General features: G+C 36.7%; 3 protein-coding genes and 1 pseudogene across 4 annotated transcripts in view; all 4 read right to left on the reverse strand.

Annotated features, from left to right (window-relative positions):
* LOC104789731 lies at positions 1-1,632 on the reverse strand (annotated as a pseudogene).
* LOC104788032 (sphinganine C4-monooxygenase 1-like) lies at positions 12,437-14,657 on the reverse strand. The gene is made up of 2 exons (XM_010513710.1): positions 14,164-14,657; positions 12,437-13,261 (listed from the first exon to the last, which is right to left on the reverse strand). Exons 1-2 carry the CDS (start codon positions 14,386-14,388, stop codon positions 12,647-12,649), a joined length of 840 nt encoding a protein of 279 aa, XP_010512012.1. The 5' UTR covers positions 14,389-14,657; the 3' UTR covers positions 12,437-12,646.
* LOC104788033 (probable inactive serine/threonine-protein kinase fnkC) lies at positions 16,440-18,034 on the reverse strand. Of its 2 annotated transcripts, XM_010513712.1 has the most exons (6): positions 17,843-18,034; positions 17,508-17,666; positions 17,365-17,417; positions 17,132-17,313; positions 16,827-16,993; positions 16,440-16,663 (listed from the first exon to the last, which is right to left on the reverse strand). In XM_010513712.1, exons 1-6 carry the CDS (start codon positions 18,000-18,002, stop codon positions 16,503-16,505), a joined length of 882 nt encoding a protein of 293 aa, XP_010512014.1. In that variant the 5' UTR covers positions 18,003-18,034; the 3' UTR covers positions 16,440-16,502. The 2 variants fall into 2 exon arrangements, with proteins under 2 accessions (XP_010512014.1, XP_010512013.1); XM_010513711.1 differs by having other exon boundaries at positions 17,132-17,417; positions 17,508-17,680; positions 17,833-18,034.
* LOC104789732 (MATH domain and coiled-coil domain-containing protein At3g58210-like) overlaps positions 19,858-22,549 on the reverse strand; it is an 8,248-nt gene continuing 5,556 nt past the window's right edge. Inside the window, exons 2-4 of the mRNA XM_010515383.1 lie at positions 20,835-21,114; positions 20,577-20,743; positions 19,858-20,015 (exon numbers count right to left, since the gene is read on the reverse strand). Of these exons, the coding sequence (XP_010513685.1) occupies positions 19,858-20,015; positions 20,577-20,743; positions 20,835-21,114 (605 nt within the window). The remainder of the gene's footprint in view (positions 20,016-20,576; positions 20,744-20,834; positions 21,115-22,549) is intronic.

The following is a 22,549-nucleotide window of genomic DNA, read 5'->3' on the forward strand; positions in this document are numbered from 1 at the left end:
TCAAGTAATGGAAAAAGAAGCAGATAATGAGGAGTAGTAATTCTCTAGCGACATGTAGTGATGCTTCTGATCTCCAACACTACTTGAAGGTAAGTGATAGAGAGCATGATTCGTATTACTCAATATGATCTCCTCAATATGGGTCTCATGATTGTGCGCTTGCGGTAGACTCACCAGAGCAGGACATTGTTTATGCGCCAATATCGCACTACTGAGGTCGATGTTTGAGCCTATAAGATTTGTGTATTGGTTCAGAAAGGATGAGTCTGCTGACGACGAGATCATGTAGTTGTTGATGAACTTTGGGAACTGAGGTGGTTGTGTTTCTTGTGGGACAAGCAAGAGGCTTCTCAGGTACTGTTGGTCTAGACGCGGACTAGGAGTGTGAGTGTCTAAAGAACCGAAATCCAAGTAAGAAAAGGGACTAGTAGTTGTACAAGTACTACTCTCGGTAGCTTCTTTATGATCAAAACATGAACTCGGTTGAGCCACATTCATATCCTCATTGTAAAACTTTAAGCAAGAACTATTCGGGAGGATCTTGTCTAACGAAATTTGGGATATGTTTGATGGTTTTTCACAGGGCTTTATGTCGGCGCGGCGTCTTGCTGTAATGAGGAAACAAAGGAGTGAGATATAGCTCTAAATGCCGTTGTGTTTATCTTCTTTAATATTCTGCATATAGCCCATGAATCCTGCATTTTCACATATATAAATAAGATTAGACCAATTAGGTAACATAAATAGTCCAAAGGAAGGAAAAGAAAAAAGAAAAACAAATATATATAGCTATTATACAAATAAGACTTTTTTTTCTGTCAACAAATAAAAGTACAATTTTGTCAACTATATAAGAACCTAGTTTCTTGCTCTTTTAGCCAACGTCACCATGTTATTAATTACTAACTAATCAATTGAGTTAGCTTTAATTAATCTGATTCTTTAAAACCAACATTACATAAGAACAGTCTTGCGTTTAAACCTTTTCTCCATATGCATGCATGCCATGGGCTTATAACTAAAATGATAATGTAGCTTAACTACTAACAACATGAATATTGCTTACGTTGGAAGAGACATGATGCGTATCACCAAGAATGTGTGAAGAAGTAGAAGGCAAACGAAACTCATGCATCATCCAATCTGTCTTAATGCCTTTAGCAGCTTTTCCACTGTAATACACAAGTGACTTCCTCAAGCCAATGCACTTGCTTCCGTCCGATGAGTATATCGGCCTGTCCGTTCCCGTGGCTTTCCAGAATCCAGCACCAGTCACTCGATTCGGTCTCGTGCTGTTCCTATACTTTCTATCTCTTGGACAGTAGAAGTACCACTCTTTCTCACCCGTCATTGCAAACTCTACATTCACCAAAGGGATTTTATTAAAAAATATATATAGTTTAGGGATTTAAAAAGGAGATAGTAGAAAGTAAAAGAGACTGTACTTGGAAGATCCCATGGGTCATATTTGTAGATATCAAGCTGTGTAATGAGCTTGATGGAGAGTGGGCGATCTTCAACCTTCCGCTTTAGATAGAAACTCACGAGCTCCTCGTCCGTTGGATGAAACCTAAACCCAGGCAACAACACATCTTCCATTTTCCTAGCAGCTTCTTCGTTAAATTCTCCCATATAGTATTAACTAGTGAATGTTTTTTGGACAAGGGTTATAAACTTTTAACACTCTTGTGTTTAAGCCTACCGTAAGAAGAAAGATATTGGGTGAGTGTGACAAGAGTAGTGAGGTTTTTTTCTAACCCCTAAATGGGAAAAAAGAGAGAGTTGGTAAGAGTGAAGTTTATTTGCTTGATTTGAACACAAATATATGCTGCCCTGTGGGTCTGACCCCGAAGGATCAGCCGCCTTTTCCGCTGATTTTACACAAATATTTTATTGTAAAGAGTTGTTTGATATCAAAAGTGTAAGTCTTTAGTAGAAGCATCTCTAGATAAGAGTTTGTGTGCTGTCTTGGAATATACGTCATAGTAGTTCAAATTTGACCTCTTAGTGGACTGCTTTAAGTCACTTTTGTAAAATACGATATGGCAAGAGATTGAAGTTGCAATTGTTTGTAACCAAAATACGTTTTGCATACACTCTTGTGTAAGGTTCTTGTCATTGGATAAATAAAACGCCTACATGACATGTTGTGTTTGTGTTTGTGACCAGTTTCGTTTTAAATTATCTGAAGGTTCTATATAAAAAAAATATTAATTATACACGAAAAAAATAAACAAACATAGTGCTAGTATATACTGTACTACTGTAATTTATGTAAACTGTAATTAATAAATGTGTTAAGGTCCCTCTTGTTTGACGTAATGACGTGTGTAACAAGAACCGAGGCGAATTAAAAGATTCGAAATTAGAATTAGCATAGCACTAAGATTTAGGTTTTCAGAATCTAATGTTATGATGAAAAATTCAAAAAGACTAGAATATTTTCCGGAAATCCGAAAATCTCTGAACGTTTCATTTTTATTCCAACAGGTTAATTCTATCCCCACTGATTTCTGTCAGGAACTGACAAAATTAAGTTTCGACTTAAAAGACAAAAGATATAACATGTGACTGACTATAGTATGTTGACCATTTTTATCTATCCTTCATGTGATCTAATCAGATATGTGAACCAGATCATTACACTCAATCTAGTTTAACTGAGACGTAAGTTCTTCGTAGTATATAATAGTTGATCGCTTATAATATCATGAATCATGACACAGTCATAATATTGTTCTATGGTAAACATGTACACAATATCGTGTCGTGTCCACCAAAACCCATTCAAGGTAACATGTCAACTGATAAATTCTCACGAATACCTTTTTGGTATAACGTGTTCACAGTCGTACCATTAATATGACTACTTAGTATGAATACCACGTTAACATGTTACTGTCTTACTGATAACGTTTATATGACTATAGTCTACAGGGAGTACCTATCCACTTTTTTTCACGTCCACATGCGTATTAGTAACGGAAAAAGAGTAAGTTTGAATTAGTGAGTTTTAGATGTGTATAACTGTATACAATACCTCGGATACGTTCATTTACTTCCACATTAAACAGATTAATTTATGACACAAGAAATGATATTTGAAGACTTATAGTACGATCTAAAAAACTCAATTACAAGAGGGCGCCTGAAACATTTACAAGGCAAAAGTCAAATCTGCCTATTTTGTTTCTCATTTTTTATATGGGTATTGTCAAAATATCGAATACCAAAGTATAGAATCTCTCAACAGTTTCCTGCTTTTAGTAAATCTAGTTGAGGTTAACATTTACTTCAATAACCTGAGTTTTCTTTAATACTATTTTATCTCTACAAGGACCATCATTTTTATCAATTATTTACTACAATGTCAAATAGTAATTAATATGTACCAGCTGAATAGGTTAAAATTAAAAACCAGAAAGTGACCGAGACTAATGCATGATGTCCAAATCAATACTTGAATTGATACTAATTTGTACTCCGTAATTACCTTAGTAAACTAGTTTTGCTCCTATTGTATATGTCGCTCTCAACGAATGTCCTTTTACATTTTTGTTTCTGACTTTTAAAAATCTGTCTCCTAACCGATTGATCTACTCCAAACCAGAATCAAACTATATATAGGCCAAACTCTAGGAATATATCAAATTCAATGAGATCACAAAAAGCCAAGTTTCCTCGGTAAATACCATTTTGTCTCTTCAAGCTTTCTATTGACTCATTTTAGTTTTTTTTTAACTTCCCAAACGTGTGTACTTGATTTTAGAGCTTTATATAAATAAATAATCCATTGTGTTATTATGAAAATGTTAGGAGTCAAAGTTGAAAATCTTAAAGCCCAAGCACCCATACCTCTGTCTTCGCGAACATGTTGTATGAGTATTAATAATGTCTTGGCTTTGTCTCTAGAAATCACATTTATATTGCACCAAAGTCTAGTCCATCTCCACTTACCATTTTTGAATAATATATCATTAGAGTAACCGACCTCCTTAAGACCTTAAATAATTCTCATCAACAAGACGATGATCAAAAAATTTGTAAGATTCTGGCTTACACACTACAAAGTTCAAAGAATCCAATATTAAAATACGAAAAAATGTAATCTGTGGACACTTTACTCTGTCCTGATTAGGATTGAGCAAGTTTCAACCCAAAAGCATTCTCTCTAAACATGGAAAAGAGGTTAGTTTACTCTGTCCTGATTAGGATTGAGCAAATTTCAACTTTCAACCCAAAAGCATTCTCTCTAAACATGGAAAAGAGGTTAAATGAAAAAAAAACCAACGAGTTCTGCTTCGACTTCAGCCAATACTTTGAGAACCCTTGCATAGAAAACGGATTTAGATGACAAAACATTCTCATAACAGTGAATGTAATCCTTGGAAATAAATTTTGTTCCTCATGTCATCAAAATTATCATACACTCCTTAAAAACCGTCCCACAAAGACCATAAGCCGAAGCCAAAACAATAACAATGTTGTTATGTGATGAGTCCGTTTACGAGAGAGATGTGCAAATGCGGTTTAAATCAGCATTTAGTTGCAAAATTCATAGAGATCCCATGGTAAAGTAAAGGTTATCTTATAAGCATTTTTCACAATATCTTACTAAATTTGGAGCAGCCCAAGCGAGTGTAGTAGATAGAATAGTCATGATCCCTATAAGTGTAAACAAAGACGTGAGCTTTTGCAAATCTTAAAGAGTTCAGCTACAACTGTTACGTTCATGTTGATAAAAAGTCAACAGCTTTGATCAAAGAACATAACCAATTCAAAATCTGAACTTCGCTCAAATAAACATTGTCACACAAAAGTAAATTTGATCAAACAAAGAGAAGTGGAGTAACTGATAGATTAGTGACTGAAAATAGTGAAATCAATAGCATTGGTCTTGATTTTGAACCTTGAAAATATAAGTGTCATCTATGTTGTCGGAACTGGACATGACTCAAGTTGTCTCTGTGTAGTCTTCGTTTGAATGAAGCACTTCTTATAGGTTGAGCACTGCACCCTCTTCAAAACTCACCTTCAGTCTTTCTAAAGCACTAGAAAACCAAGAAATTTCATCCTTTGCGGAAAATAAGATATACGCATTCAGTTTTACAACACTCGTTTCAGTAATTCTCGTGACCTGCAAGGTTTTGCGAAAATCATAATGAAAATTACATTTATTGAAAATCATTAATGGGATATCATATAATCATATCCCATCTGATAAGGAAATCGAATCATGTAATTGCCTTTACTATTTCATAGGTGATTGATATATCATATCTCTTTGTATTTAAGTAGGAAGATACGCTCTCTTGTATAAAGTCTCTGTAAAAGGTTCTTCGTAATATACTGAAAACACTTCTCTTCATCCTCGTGTTCTCACTCTGATCTTACATGGGATCAGAGCCTGAAAATTTTTCCTAAAAAAAAAAAAAAAGACAAAACAAAGAAACAAACAAACGAAGATGACAACCGAAGGTACAAACTCGAATGGTGCTGCAACAACGACTCTGACAACGGAGGTGAGAAGAACAATCTCACCTTATGATTTGACCTCTGCCGACAATCCGGGTGCAGTGATCTCTCATCCATTGTTGAAGGGAACAAATTATGACGAATGAGCGTGCGGGATGAAAACGGCGCTTAGCTCACGAAAAAAATTTGGATTTATCGATGGGTCTATTTCACGCCCAGCTGAAGGATCTCCAGATTTGGAGGACTGGTGGACGATTCAAGCTTTGCTTGTTTCATGGATCAAGATGTCGATTGACTCTTCTATTCGTTCCAACATCTCACATCGTGATGTTGCGAAGGATTTGTGGGATCAGCTGAAGAAACGTTTCTCGGTGACAAGTGGACCTCGCATTCAACAACTCAAGGCAGAATTGGCTTGTTGTAAGCAGAGAACTCTTGCGGTTGAGGCCTACTATGGAAAGCTCAACCGAATCTGGGATAGCATGGCGAGTTGCAGGCCCCTACGTGTTTGTAAGTGTGGCAAATGCGTCTGTGACTTGGGCACCTTGCAAGAACATGATCGTGAGGAGGATAAAGTGCACGAGTTCTTGTTTGGTCTTGAAGAAAATTTTTGAACCGTTCGGTCCAATCTGGTCTCTCGTGTCCCACTTCCGTCCTTGGAAGAAGTGTACAACATTGTACGTCAAGAGGAAGATTTGGGAAGACATGTGACGAAAGTTTCTGAGGAGAATCAGGAGATCAGTGCCTTTGCTGCTCAAGTCAAGCCACAGTTTCGAAGAGAAGAGAAAGAAAAATTGATGTTCTGTAAACACTGCAATCGTTCAGGCCATGCTTCGGAGAGTTGTTATGCCGTGATCGGGTATCCAGATTGGTGGGGAGACCGACCGAGGTCCCGTTCAGCAACAGGTCGTGGTCGTGGTGGGCAAGGTTTTACGTCTTCCAATGGACGTGGTCGTGGTGCTGTTTCCTTTGCCAACGCCGTTCGTGTAACAGCTCCAGCAAACGGTGAACAAGCAAACTATGTGATTACTGACAAGGATCGTGATGGGGTCAATGGTTTGACTGATACACAGTGGCGCACCCTCATGACTCTTCTGAATGGTAGCACGAATGCCAGCAGCAGTGGCACAAACCTATCCACCGAAAAACTATCGGGTAAGTCTCACTCTACTTGGATACTCGACACTGGTGCATCTCACCATCTTACAGGAAAATATCATCTTCTCACTGATGTGAGAGACATGGTACAGCCAGTATTAGTTATTTTGGCAGATGGTAGAGAACGAATAGCTACTAAGGAGGGGACAGTCCTGTTGGGACCAGATTTGTTGTTGAAATCTGTGTTTTATGTTGAGGAATTTCAGTCAGATTTGATTTCTGTTGGTCAGCTAATGGATGAGCTTGGTTGCATAGTACAGTTAGCTGACAAGTTCCTTGTTATTCAGGACCGCGCTTCGAGGATGATGATTGGTGCGGGTAGGCGAGAGTTAGGATCCTTCCACTTATGCACGATGGTGTTGGCTGCTACTGCAAGTGTTCGCGAAGAGAAATCCTATGATTTGTGGCATAAGAGGATGGGGCATCCTTCTCCTAGAGTTGTTTGTTCACTTAAACAAGTTGATGTTTCTGTTGTTTCTGAAATTTCCAATAAGGCGTGTGATATTTGTCTCCGCGCTAAGCAAACCAGATCTTCGTTTCCAATAAGCAATAATAAAACTTCTGCTGTTTTTGAGCTAATTCATATTGATCTGTGGGGGCCGTATAAGACACCATCATCTTCTGGTGCTCGTTATTTTCTCACAGTTGTAGATGATTACTCACGAAGTGTTTGGCTTTATCTTCAGAATGATAAAACAGAAACTGCAACAAACCTCAAAAATTTCATCACCTTAGTTGCTCGTCAGTTTCAAGCACAAGTAAAATGTGTTCGGAGTGATAATGGGACCGAATTCACTTCCATGGGAGCCTATTTTCGTTCTCAAGGGATTGTTCATGAAACATCATGTGTCGGCACTCCTCAACAGAATGGGAGAGTTGAGAGGAAGCATCGCCATATCTTCAATGTTGCTAGAGCATTACGTTTTCAAGCTAATCTACCAATTGATTTTTGGGGCGAATGTGTATTAACAGCAGCATATTTGATCAACAGAACTCCAAGCTCTGTGATGAATGGTGAAACTCCGTATGAGAGACTTCATAAGACTGCACCGGATTATTCACATTTGAAGGTATTTGGCAGTTTATGTTATGCCCACAATCAGGCTCATAAAGGCGATAAATTTGCAGCTCGAACTCGTAGGTGCATCTTTGTCGGTTATCCCTATGGGAAGAAGGCTTGGCGATTATATGATCTTGATCAACATGAGTTCTTCGTGTCACGCGATGTCAGATTCTGTGAAAATGAATTCCCGTTTCAACAAGTTGCAGTTCCAATCTCGGGAAGTGATTTACAAGAAGAAGGAGCTGTCTTATGGGCCTCACTTATTTCTGATCCTTTATGCGATTTAAATGGTCAGCCCAACATTCCAAGCCCAACAACTTCTGCTGGCCCAATAACCTCCTCCTTGAATAAATCGTCGGGGTCGTCTTCAACCGAGACATCCCCTGTTGTTCTGACATCTCCACCACCGGCTCCGTCCCCTTCTTCCGACACTCATGCTTCACCCGCTTTGGGTGATTCTTCCTCCGAGTCTAACTCTCCTACGGGATCCTCATCTCCCGAGCCGATCTCCTCGCCATCGTCCTCTGCGATCTCTCCGCCTGATTCTCCACGCTCTGCCACTGCAGAGTTATCTGAAGCTGAGTCTGTTCCTCCTGTTGAACCAGTCAATCCGGTCCGGCAGAGTACACGACCACGCACACGCTCGGTCCGATTACACGGGTATGTCACCAATACAGTACACACACGCTTGTTAGATCCATCTAAATCAAGATCTTTGTATCCCATTGGAAATTACATTGGCTGTACTCGTTTCTCTGCCACACATCGGGCCTACTTAGCAGCTATTACAGCTGTCGTTGAACCAAAGTCTTTTAAGCAAGCAATGGAAATCAAAGTTTGGAAAAATGCAATGGGGTCTGAAGTTGATGCATTAGAGGCAAACGAGACATGGACCATCGAGGATTTGCCTCCTGGAAAACACGCAATTGGCTCTAAATGGGTTTATAAAGTTAAACACAAAGCGGATGGTACTGTTGAGCGTTACAAAGCGCGACTTGTCGCTCTTGGAAATAAACAGGTAGAAGGCGTTGATTATGGAGACACCTTTGCTCCTGTTGCAAAGATGGAAACTGTTCGTTTGTTTCTTGCCACTGCTGTGGGTAACAACTGGCCTGTACATCAAATGGATGTTCAAAATGCAATTTTACACGGTGATCTTGATGAGGAGGTATACATGAAACCTCCACCAGGTTTTCATGTCTCTGACCCTAATAAAATATGTCAATTGCGCAAATCCCTGTACGGTCTCAAGCAAGCTCCGTGACTATGGGTTTGTCCAATCTCTCTCCGACTACTCGTTGTTCACGTTTGCTAAAGGAGGTATTCACCTTAACCTTCTTATCTATGTTGATGATATGATTGTGACCAGCAATTCCGTTGGTGCTTTGGAGATTTTTAAAGACTATCTTGCTTCTTGTTTCAAGATGAAAGATCTTGGTCCTGTGAAATATTTTTTGGGGATTGAGGTTGCTAGAAGTTCTACAGGTTTCTACTTGAGTCAACGTAAGTATGCCTTAGAAATTGTATCTGATGCTGGTCTCCTTGGGTCCAAACCAGAAGCTTTTCCACTAGAGCAGAACCACAAGCTTGCTCTTTCCAAGTCGACATTATTGTCTCAACCAGCTCGGTATCGCCGGTTAGTTGGTCGACTCATCTACTTGTCTGCAACCCGACCTGATTTGGCTTTTTGCGTTCATGTTTTAGCACAATTTATGCAAAAGCCTAGAGAGGATCATTGGCAGGCAGCATTAAGGGCTGTTCGATATTTAAAGGGGACTGCAGGACAAGGGATTTTGTTGCGAGCTACGACAGACTTTCAGATTCAGGGTTGGTGCGACTCCGACTACGCGACATGTCCTACGACTCGTCGTTCAGTTACTGGTTATTTTGTTCAACTTGGCACATCTCCGATATCTTGGAAAACAAGAAAGCAGAAAACAGTGAGCATGTCCTCAACTGAGGCCGAATATCGAGCTATGGCGTTTCTTACAAAGGAGTTGCTATGGCTCAAACGTGTTCTCTACGATCTTGGTGTTCGACATGCTCAACCTATGCGTGTTTTGTGTGATAGTAAATCCGCCATCTACATCGCAACAAACCCAGTGTTTCATGAACGCACAAAACACATTGAAGTCGACTGTCATTTTGTTCGTGAAAAGATACAGTCCGGGATCATTGCTACAACTCATGTGGAGACCACTTCTCAACTGGCTGACATCTTCACCAAGCCACTGGGCAGTCAATCTTTTGCAAGCTTTCGAGACAAACTGGGCATTCAAGATCTACATGCTCCAGTTTGAGGGGGGGGGTAATGGGATATCATATAATCATATCCCATCTGATAAGGAAATTGAATCATGTAATTGCCTTTACTATTTCATAGGTGATTGATATATCATATCTCTTTGTATTTAAGTAGGAAGATACGCTCTCTTGTATAAAGTCTCTGTAAAAGGTTCTTCGTAATATACAGAAAACACTTCTCTTCATCCTCGTGTTCTCACTCTGATCTTACAATCATAATGAGAAGTCTACAAAAAAACGAAACCACACAAAGCACATGTTCTTTAGAAATTACAATTCACATTCCATTCATTTCAACAATTGAGATCCTTCCCATGTAAACTAGTCAGCAAACCTTCTTTCACGGGTGGTTATAAAAGTTTTTTGAATCTTTCATTTACAAGTTGATGATTTGAAATTTTTTTACCTCACGCAAGTAGTTGAGAGGAGTGATGTTTTAAAATTTACGAGTATGATGTCGTAATTGAATTTAATAATTAAAACAATAAAGTGGAAATTTTTCTACGGCTTAATCTTAATTTTTTTTTTCTTTTTCTTTTGACAACAATAAGATCAGCTCAAAAGAGCCAATGTGAAGGAAAAGAGTTTAGAAAAATAATCGGATGCGGAGATGTATGCGCCTGGCGTGCCAAAGAATCCGTATTTACATTAGTATATCTAGAAATAAGAGATAAAGAGAAAGAAGAAAACTCCTTCCTGTCTATCCTGATATCATCAAGGTAAGTCTTGAAAGCTGGCCAGTCCTGAGGAAAAAACACCATCTTCACCAAGTCTGAGCAATCTGTATAAAACGCTACCTCCCGATAGTCATGGCCAATAATGCACCGCATAGCCCAGACAAAGGTTTCTACTTCAGCATGCAATAGGGAAAGATTGCTTCTGAAATTGGCCGCTCCCTTCTTCGTCGAAGCATCCTGATAGGATGAGCACACCCAACCTGCACCCGCATAGTCATCCTCCGCTTTCCATGAGCCATCAACAAAACACCTGTAACCAGAATAAGCAATAGGGAGATTCCCTACGCTCCCCCCCTCCTCTCGCCCACTAGTGGCTTTGGGACTCAATGACACATTCTCACCCACATCCTCTGCCTGAGCCTGCAACCATGTAGCCCCCTCCCCTACCGCTAACCTTACAACCTCGTCGGGTTTATCCATCATATTCTCAAACACAAACGCATTCCGCGCCTTCCAAATATACTACATCATTCAAGGAAAAGCCGCTACATGAGAACCTGGATTGGCAGAACCCAGGAAATGATCCATATTTGCATACAGAGAGTCTGTAGGGAAAGAAACCGATCCAACTGGCACCTCACCTGAGCTAAAGCCCAAGTCTGTCGAGCTGACAGACACCTAAAAATAGCATGATTCACCGTTTCCTCATCAGCCCCACAGCAAGCACAACCGGCATCACAAGCAATGCCCCACCGCTTTAGATTTGTCGTAACCGATATACACCCGGATAAGACTTGCCACATAAAATGCTATATTTTCGGAGGACAAGCCACCCGCCAAACTCCGGCGAGGAGTGGAATAAAGTCTGGCCCAAACCGAGGCACCTGAGACCCCTGTTTCGTCAAGCGTTATGTATTATACCCTTAATATTTATCAATTTAAAATACATAAAATATGATCATGAATAAAAATATTTATACATTATATTGATTTTATATTTTGTAGATGACCAAAAATGCATTCAGTTGCCAATTAACACATCAATATTTCTAATTATTAAACTGTTTTTTTTTCTTTCCCGCATACCCTTTATGTATATATATATATATATATATATATATATATAAATATGTTAAATCTGCCTATTTTGTTTCTCATTTTTGTGTGGGTTTTGTCAAAATATCGAATACCAAAGTATATAATTTCTCAATAGTTTCGTGCTTTTAGTAGATATTTTTGAGATTATATTTACTTCAACACCTTATGTTTTCTTTTAAATTTTTCTTCTTTACAAGTCAATTTTATCAATTATTTATTTACCGCACCAAATATCAATGGAAAAATATTATAAAAATGCTTAGCGAAAAAAATTGTAAAAAACCTCAATTTTGTTTGTGTTGAATTAATCAATCCTCATCAACAAGATCTGTGGACACACATATGTCCTGATTTTGATTTATTAACCTGATCTTTGAGGTATCAAACTCTGTCTTTATTCCTTACCTAAAGAACCATACACTCACTATTACAAGAGAGCTTCTAGATCATTAACTCTCTAATCCGTTGTTAATACTCTCAGATAATGCATGATTGCTACAACCTCACAGATCTCCTCTGCACTTCCAACTTCATCTACCTCAGCTCACCCACGTGCTCCTTCCCTCTGATCATAGCCACAGTTGTTTTATATGATCTCCTAAACTGCATTACTAAAAATGTAACCAAGTCTCCAAGTAATTTTAACTCAAATCTTCACGGATGCCCTTTGTAAACAAATAGATTAAAAGTAAACAGTACTGTGTGGTACAATAATACATGCAAAACAAAAATCCAAAGTAGAACAACAACTCGATAATGTTTATATACAAATCTCAACTCTGACTACTTCGCTCTTGTAAAAAAAAAAGAGGCAAAAACGCAAACCAGTTCTGTTTCTGATTTAAAACCACACCTCCATGACACAAGTATATCATCCATTAGCAAACCTCAGTGCAGATAAAACAAACATATATCCACAAATCCACAAATCTGAATCATCTTTGAATTCTTTAGTCGGGCGTGCTTCGAATCCTCCATCTTCTCTTTTCTCGAGCGAGTAAGGCATGTAAGTTCCCAGAATCCGATCCCACATGACAAAGAAAGGCTGAGAAAAATTGTATTTGGTTCCATAGAGCTGATGATGGATATCATGGTAAGCCGAGTTGTTCTTGAACACCATATGGAACAAGTTTCCAGGAAGCCAGAGACCGCAATGGTCATCCACGGTCTTGATTGTGGCGAAAGAGAAGAAGAAGATGGAAGTTCTTGGTGACATACCAGAGACTAGGAAAGATAAGGCCCCTCCAACTGTATCCAAGAGAAGACCTTCTACTGGATGGTTGTATAACGCTCCATATGCATATGGGACGATGAGACGATGGTGTTGAGAGTGGATATGTTTGTATAAGAACTTGTTGTGATGCATATATCGATGCATGAAGTATTGCCATGTGTCGAGGATTATCATGGCCGTCACAAACTGTCTTGCTAGGACCAAAATGGAAAACTGTTGCGCTTTGTCTGCTTCGGCATCACTTCCTGTCACCTGCATAGACACAATAGATAAGCATATGTGATGAGTGTTAACGCAAGACACCAGAACAAACGAAGAAAAAAGTTATTCCATGGTATTGACAAATCAATCTATCAGAGACTCTATTAAAGACTTGTCTAGCAACCCACGCCAAGACATAACAAGTACTCAGGCTAAACATCATTCAATGCAGCAGAGTAGAGCTAACTAAGGCAAACAAGAATCTATGACACTGCTACATGGATTATAACACCATTCCTGCTATCACTACATAATAACTCGTTGCAATTTATTCAACAGAAAACCTTGTGAAAGCATATTTATCAGACTTAGCAAAGTTTTATATTGCTACTCATCAGAAAAGCTGATAAGAACCAGAGTCAATATCCAAATCAATATCCAAATCAGTAGCCAAACCAGAATCAATATTCCTCTCTAAATCTGAATACAAGTGACAAACACAGGAAAAACCAACGAAAGAGTCCTAGGGTGAATTCTAGAGCACCCTAAGCTCTCCCCATGTCCCAAACCAATAGCCAAATCACTAACAACGCCTTTAACTGGTCTCTTATACTCAAAGCTCTAACTCTGTTTCTAACACCAATCTATCACCAGTCTCATGAAAGATTGAGAACTATTCAACTATCAAGTAACAACCAATCTGTATGATCTACATACAAGGTTAAAATGTTACAGAACATACATAATTGGCAAATGTTACAAAAAAATTTCTCTTTTTGGGTGGACAAGGACAACTAACATCAATTCAAAAAGATTCAACAACCCTTTTTATAAAACAAATAACTTCATCATCAATCACATCAGATAGCAAAACTCCCCAATTTGTATAACCTAACTTTTCACAAAAGCATAAACACAAAAAATGGGATTACGAAAGAAGAAGAAAACTATACCGTGAACAAAAGAATAGCGACAACAGCTTGAACAACCTGCTGAAGAAGAACACCTTTGACAACATTAGATTTCGAAACAAGATTCTTCTCTGCTTCTTCAGCCTTTGAATGTAATCTATAACTCTCCAAAGACGATAGCGCTACGTAAATCCCAGAATACAACCAATACACCACAATCGGAGCCACAGTTCCTAACAATTCATCCGATACAGCAAAACCCATCATTCCCTAAAAATCTCTCTCCCTAATCTCAGATCCTCTTCTTCATTAAATGATGATACAGAGAGGGGGCAATAAAATTATGCAAAGATTTGATTTTTCACAGGAATCAAAACAGAGGAAAACTACCAAAGGTTTGATTTTTATCCTTCAAAATAGGGAAATTTTGATTGTTGAATCGATGATTGAGGATTGTTTTAGGGTTTGGGTATTATTGTTGATGAGTTGACAAATCAAACGATGAAGAAGGGANAAAAAAAAAAAAAAAAAAAAAAAAAAAACAATACTTTTGCGTTTTGTCTGAGAGACAGACGTGGCTGAACTGTACTCATTGAAAGAAAAAAATAATAAAAATAAAATATCTGAGTTATCTAGTGTGGTTATATGTACAGTGAGTGTACCTACGTGGTAAAATATGAAGCGTTTATAAATTGTGATGTGTTTTTTAAACGTTAGATTCGGTAACAAATATCTTGTTGACGTGTTACTTACCGTATTTAATTATTATTACTGTTAGCGATGGTTTTTGTTTTGTTCCTCGTTTTAGTTCCATGTCATCTGCGAAACGGTGCCGTATATTATGATGAATCCTTAGAGCCATGTCCAGTGGCAGTTTTTTATGGGTTACTCAGTCAGTTTCTGGACCAAAAATAAATCGAAAACAAAAAGAAAAACCCAAAATGTTAAGAATCGTTACTCAAGTGAGCATCGGAAAAACGCTTGAAGCAACGATAGGTGGCAACTTCTGATTGGATGCCTTTTAAAATATAAAACACCAATATTTTTTTTCCTCGTTTTCTTTTTTTCTTTTCCCGACTCTCTCTTTTTTTCTCTCGCGACACTTCCCTCTCTCTCTCAAAAACCATTCGACAAATCCATAAAAATCATTTGATTGAAGGTGATTACGAAGGTGGTCGTCGTGGGGGAGGTTTCTTCTCCAGTCGCAGTGGTGCTCGTCGTGATGGAGGGCGCGGCGGCAGTGGCAATGGCAGTCGTGGCGGTGGTGGTGGCGGTCGTGGGGAACAGCGATGGTGGGATCTGGTAATTTGTTCCTTTCTCTTTTCTTGTAAGTCTACCTTTCTCTCTCTCTCTCTCTAATCTTTTTCCTTTACGGTGAATTGATGATTTCTGCAATCTAGATGAATTGTGTGTCCCCACTAAGCTAACGGTGTGGTTTAGAAAATACTTTGGTGTGCCAAGTGATAGGAGCCAAGAGGGTTTAGAAGTCGCACAATTCCTTGCATGAAAATCTTCTCATCTGTTTTTAATGTTTCACTATCAGCTAAATACAGAAAAACGGATAAATATTTGCCATCTGCTCTAGAGTTTCCCTTCGGATACACCTTTAGAACCATACAAAACACATATATACAGTGTCGTGCTCAGGCTATTAATTGGTGGCTTAGGGCGGATAAAAATTATGGTTTTTGTTATTAAAGATATTAAAATAATTTTTTTTATTTCAAAGACAACAATTATCTTAAGATGAAAAAAGAAATAGTATAAACCAAAATTCTCTATCTTTTTTCCTAAAAATATTTTTAGTCACAATTCCAATACATAATTCTTTTATTATTAATTATCTCTTTTTTATTAATTGTCTTCCATTAGTATTCTTATACAATAGTTATAACTATAAAACGTAATTATTTTACGTGCAGAAATTTCCTTATACATAAAAAATATAGATTTTCTTGTAATGATATAATGTCATGGATTTCTCAAACAAAACACCACTTTACAAACATATTTATGTCATCAACTTAGATATATATATAAGCTTAGATAGAAAAAAATGTGGCTTAATAAATTTTTAAAAATCTGTGGCTTAGGGCAATTATGTCCTTTCCACAACACTTTAAGCATGGCACTANATATATATATATATATATATATATATATATATATATATACTAGATTATGATCCGTAGTACACCTTAAACAAATTTGAATCATAAGAAAATAGATTGGGAGACTATGGGAATCAGTTATTATCTTCGTATATAGAAAAACAAATTTATGGAACCCGAATGAGAATTAAAAACTGGTCCAAGACGTAACATTGTGTCTTAGTGCTCAAGACATAGAGTAGAAGAACAAAGTAAACAAAAAGAGGGCTTTTAGGTATTAATGGGAGAGTATTTGGCCTCAGAAACAACTTTAAATTCCGTCTCAAATTTCAACGTGTCTTCTTTGTCCAAGTAAGTCTGTTTAAGTTCAGCTAAACGAACAAAGTTATCCCAACCCCAACCATTCTTTTTTTCTTCGTGCCAGCAGCTGACTGCCAAAGAGAAAACGCGCAAGAAACATATAAAGTTAGATAGAGAAACACGAAACACCAAATGAATATATCAGTATATATATGTCGNATATATATATATATATTTATATATATATATATGTATATTAAAATATTAATCATAACTGTGTGGTTTAGAAAATACTTTGGTGTGCCAAGTGATTGGAGCCAAAAGGGTTTCGAAGTCGCACAATTCCTTGCATGAAAATCTTCTCATCTGGTTTTAGTATTTCACTATCAGCTAGATACAGAAAAACGGATAAATATTTGCCATCTGCTCTAGACCTGCCCTTCGGATACACCTTTAGAACCCTACAAAACAATAATTCTTATGACTTTTAAACAATCACACACAAACAAACACACATATATATGTGTATAGATACATTATACTATAATATATATATATATATATGTTTGTTATTCCAAAAAGTTCTTATAGATACTCACCATTTCCTTCCTCCCATTGGAAAACTGTTTGATGTGTAAATCTCCTCTCTCAACTCAGAAAAATTCTTAACAGTCCACGAGAACTTGGGATAAGAGAGTAGTTTCTCATCAAAAGAGACGATCTCCCAATTGGTAAGGGGTGGGGGAACAATGACATCAATACCAAACTCACATTGACCTCCCTCGAATATGTATCCATTTTCAGGGTGAATGAATGTTTCATATGGAAGAACTTTTAGCAACCCCCACACCAGTTTTAGAGCATTGAACCGCTTTACCTCAACATCTAAAAATACATAACACACATCAATAGATGTGAATATACATATATATTTAGAGAGAGAGAGAGAGCAAGAGCATGAGTTGTAAAGTTCACCTTGAATAGTGAAGTACTTGTTTATTTTCTTGTTGTAGACAAAGAAACGGAGTTTCGCAAACACCTCAGTTGGTGGGGTAGATACCAAGCTTGTGCTGTCGACTTCCACGTACATCGAAATAAATCCACTCCCATTGTCCTTTACGTTCCCTTTTGGGTATACAATCAATCTCCTGTTTTTTTAAAACAACACATTGCATTAGCTAGACTGATATATTGATAATTTATGGTTATGAATAATAAAGAATAAAGAATGCATTAACGCTAACTAAAACTCATGAATACACAAAATACAATCCGTTACACACAAAATACAATCCGTTACCATTTATGTCCACCTGAGGAAAAAAAACGAGATTGATATTTATGATCAGAGGAGGCAGTCGAATTTTCAAGTTGGGAGAAGTTTTGAATCTTGAGGGAGTAAGAAGAAGGAGGATGGTCTCTCCATTTCTGCTTGATTGTAGGAACTGGTGCTGAGATTGTTGCACCCATTCTATTCTACCCAACGCACTGCAAATCTTGAAACTATGATTGGTTCATAGGAATCTTGAGGGTGTCAAGCTAAATGTTAGGGATTTATTATATACGATTATCGTTTAACAACAACAACAACAACAACAACAAAACATTCGCGAGAGAAATAGAGAGACGTCTCAGAATTTTTTTATTTTTTTAATATACATCAGATTTCTCTAACCCTAAGAAGATTCTGGTGGTAAGTACGTATCTTTTTACACCAGATTTGGTACGTAAGTAACATTTTTTTCTCTAGAAAGATTTCAATATTGTTTTTGTAATCTTAACCCTTACTTTTTCTACGGCGTAATCTTAGCCCTTAATATTATCAATTTAAAATACATAAAATATGATCATGATTCATGAATAAAAATATTTATACATTATATTGATTTTCTATTTTGTAGATGACCAAAAATGCATTCAGTTGCCAACAATGTTTTCACGACCGGACCGGATGGTGAACTGGACTACTTACTGGGTCACCGGGTCATTGGGTCAACCGGGTTTGACCGCGGGTTAATTGAATTATGATTTGTTTAATATATTTATAGAATTTATATAGTTTTACAAATATTAAAATAAATAATCATACCATAGTTAAAAAATAATAAAACCTAATAATAAAAATAAAGTGAATGAAATTTTTGAATAGAGAAAAATGCAAAACACATGAGGATCAGTTATTTATAATACAAGTATACAGCATAATCGATTGCAAAATATGCATACGATGAGGAATTGATGATTAACTATGATAGTTTAATACTATATTTGATTATGCAGAGTAATAAGAAAAAGAGCCACAAGAGAATGAAAAAGTATTATGCTAATATCCAAAATCAAGTAATGATGACGATCATAGAGGAAAAAAATCGAAATAAAAGAGATTGAAAACCAACTGTTTGTTGTTAATCACTACTAGAGTCTGAGGAGATGAGGACTAGTAGAGAAGATGAAGCGAAGCGACGGGAAGTTCTAAAAACCTGAAACCTTACAGTAGTCAGATTTTTTTTTTTTCATGTATCCCGGTCGGTCCGGTCCGGTCCGGTTCACTGGGTTACGGGTTTATTGCGGGTTTATTTGGGTTTTGCCGGTTTTAAGATTTCCGATTATTAGCAGTAATCCAAACTGGGAAACTGCCCGGGTCATGGGTTAACCGGTCGGACCGGCCGGTCCGGTCCGGTCGTGAAAAAATTGGTTGCCAATTAACACTCATCAATATTTCTAATTATTAAACTTTTTTTTCTTTCTTGCATTTCATAAAATCGGGGATTAAGGGCGAGGCTGAAATTAAAAATTAAACTTGTCCAAGCAGTCCCGTCTCAAACTATTTTTTTGACCCTAGGAAAAATAAATTTTATAGACTAAAATTTTTTTTTGGACCCTTTTTCTTTAAGAGTTTGAATGGTAACTGCGGTCAGGGCGGTCAAATCCATCTGCGGTCTGAACCACTCTATTTTTAAGGCGGATAACAGACCACTGTTGACCAACTCTATTTGTATGTAAAACGGTCCACAGTTGGTCTGTAGCAGTTCTATCTCTATTTTATTTGGACCGCACCACTACGTACTACATTTGCTGAATGATAAATCAAAAGCGGTCCAGTCCGCAGACTGATTTGTCCGCCCCAACCGCTGCAACCGTTCACACTCTAAGAGTTTTAGTCAAAAAAAAATTTGGACCCTAGTTTTTTGCCTACCTTACCACCCCATAGAGACGAGCCTGTGTCCAAGACATTAACATTGTGTCTTAGTCTACTCATAGAGTCATAATAGTAGAAGAATATCAGATAATATTCTAAATTAAAAGCAAACAAACAAAAAGGAGTTCAGATAACGGTAGAGTATTTGGCCGCAGAAACAACTTTAAATTCGGCCTCAACTTTCAACGTGTCTTCTTTGTCCAAGTAAGTCTTTTGAAATTTATCTAAAGAGAAAAAGTAACTCCAACCCCAAACCCAGTTTGTTTTCTCGTACCAGGAGTTCACTTGCAAGAAAATAAAATGTGAAACATATAGACGACCGCCAGAGCCGTGGCTATGTGTAAACAAAAGAAGCGTTCGCTTCCGGCCCGTTTTTTTGAACAAAAATTAAAGGCCTTAATTTTCCCAAATAAGCTTAATAATTAGACCCAATAAAAATAATTTTATGTGGTAAAAGGAAAAAGAGAGCAACGACGGTTATAGAAAACTCGAGAAAGAGATCCATTGTTCTCACTTCTCCGATCACGATCAGTCGATCACCACTAAAACATTAACATATAATTTAACTTATGCTTATTTTTATTTTCTTTTTTCTTGGTTTGGCTGCCATCAACAATCATATAAGTATGTTTTTATAATATTATAGTTCTCTTTTTCATAAATTATATAGAGATTTTTAAAAAAAAATTTAAAGCCTTTTTTTTAAACACCGCTTCCAGTCCATATTATTCTAGGCACGGTTCTGACGACCGCCAAAATGAATAACACAGTATGTATATCGAAGAAAGAGTACTATAACAACTATTAAGATATAATAATGCAATTGTGGTTTAGAATATACGTACATTTGAGTTCTACATGATTGGATCCAAGCGGGTTTAGGACTCGGACAAGTACTTGAGTGAAAATCTTTTCATCAGGTTTTAGTGTTTCACTATCAGCTAAATAAAGATACACGGATAAATATTTCCCAGTTGCTTTTAAGTAGCCCTTCGGATACAGCATTAGACAGCTACAAAAGATTAAATATTATGAGCGTTCGTATATTATGTATAGAGATACATTTAGTCTAAAAAATAACTATTTTTTATAATAATACTCACCATGTCTTTCCTCCCATTGAAAAACTGTTTGACTTGTAAACAGACTCGCTCAAGCCAGAAAAGTTCTTAACAGTCCACGAGAACTTGGGATAAGGGAGTAGTTTTTCATCAAAAGAGACGATCTCCCAATTGGTATGGGGTGGGGGAACAATGACATCAACACCAAACTCACATTGACCTCCCTCGAAGATATACCCATTTTCAGGGTTAATGAATGTCTCATATGGAAGAATTTGGAGCAATCCCCTCACCATTTTAAGGGCATTGAACCGCTTTACTTCTACATATATATATATATAATTATATAAATACCGTTTACTGAATAATATGTGAAATGTATGCGTAAAATTTTAAAGAAGGATCATGATGAGATATAATAATGATGTATAGTTAACCTTGAATATGGTAAGATTACAGTTTTGTTTTGTAGTGTAAGTGTATTATATATATGGAAAGGATACATTAGTAAATAATATCTCTTATAAACACAGTATATATATTGTAACCCTACTATCTAATAATACTATTTAGCCTCCATTCATACAGTTAAGTCCAAAAAGTTTTTATAGATACTCACGTAAAATTTTCAATGGGAAATATTTCCTTACTCTCATTGAAAAACTGTTGGATGGGTACATATGCTCTTTTAACTCAGAAAAATTCTTAACAGCCCACGAGATCTTGGGATAAGAGAGTAGTTTCTCATCAAAAGAGACGATCTCCCAATTGATAAGGGGTGGGAGAACAATGACATCAACACCGAACTCACACTGGCCTCCCTCGAAGATGTATCCATTTTTTTTTAAAATAAAATATAAAATTTATTCGAAAAAACTGTTTTAAATCAATTGCAAACTATAGTTAGAGTTTGACAATGTTTGGAAATGCTCTTGTTGAAGGCTTAAAAAAAATTAATAAGAAGAACTCAACGCGTTGCTAGCCATAGTTCCATGCATCCTGTAACTTTGCTGTCACCATGGAGGGAGAGGAGACGATTCTTAACTTGCCTATCGAAGCTTTTCACTACAAAAAATGTGGTATTACATCATTTATTTTCTATTTTTACATCAGTTTTAAATGATGCAAAAATAATTTGCATCACTTTAATAAATGATTTATATTTTGTTGATGTAAATAATTTGTATCAATTGAAATAAATATTTGATTCAATTACTGAATTGATGTTTATTTACATCACTTATAAAAAATGTTGCAAGTCTTACATCAATTTTACTAAATTGATATAAAACATTTGCATCATTTATCAAAACTAATATAAAATAATTATACCATTTTTAAAAGCAAGATATTAAAATCAATATTATAATAAATTTATGAAATTTTTTTTTCATGTAGTACAATATTTAATTATTTATATTTTCAATCATATTTGTTTATATATTATATTGATATATATAATATATATTATATCTACAATATTTATGATGGACCCACGATTAGTTGTAATCCTCACTAAACTTATGTAATGGCAATTATGTAGGTTTAAGTATTTATAATAGATAGATCTCATCACTCCCTAAGAAGTGGTCGATGTGGGATTGTTAAATCCTCTCCTTAACTACCAACGAAAGAAACAAAAATATTGACAACAATAAAAAATAAGTAATTGTTGTGAATTATAACCAAAATACACTTAACTTATGTTTGTAATACTTTGTAAAGTAAACAAGAAATAACAAAGAGAGAGAGAGAGA

The sequence above is a fragment of the Camelina sativa genome, chromosome 5 (genome assembly GCF_000633955.1).
Source record: "Camelina sativa cultivar DH55 chromosome 5, Cs, whole genome shotgun sequence".
In the NCBI taxonomy this organism is placed as follows: Eukaryota; Viridiplantae; Streptophyta; class Magnoliopsida; order Brassicales; family Brassicaceae; genus Camelina; species Camelina sativa.

Excerpts from the sequence above, each read along its gene's own strand:
- LOC104788032 (XM_010513710.1), bottom strand. The coding sequence starts at position 14,388 with ATGATGGGTTTTGCTGTATCGGATGAATTGTTAGGAACTGTGGCTCCG. Across the intron at positions 13,262-14,163 it reads TCGCTATTCTTTTGTTCACG|GTGACAGGAAGTGATGCCGA; the intron begins GTATAGTTTTCT and ends GTGTCTATGCAG.
- LOC104788033 (XM_010513711.1), bottom strand. The coding sequence starts at position 18,002 with ATGGGTGCAACAATCTCAGCACCAGTTCCTACAATCAAGCAGAAATGG. Across the intron at positions 17,681-17,832 it reads TCCTCAGGTGGACATAAATG|GAGATTGATTGTATACCCAA; the intron begins GTAACGGATTGT and ends TTAAAAAAACAG. Across the intron at positions 17,418-17,507 it reads CAAGTACTTCACTATTCAAG|ATGTTGAGGTAAAGCGGTTC; the intron begins GTGAACTTTACA and ends ATGTATTTTTAG.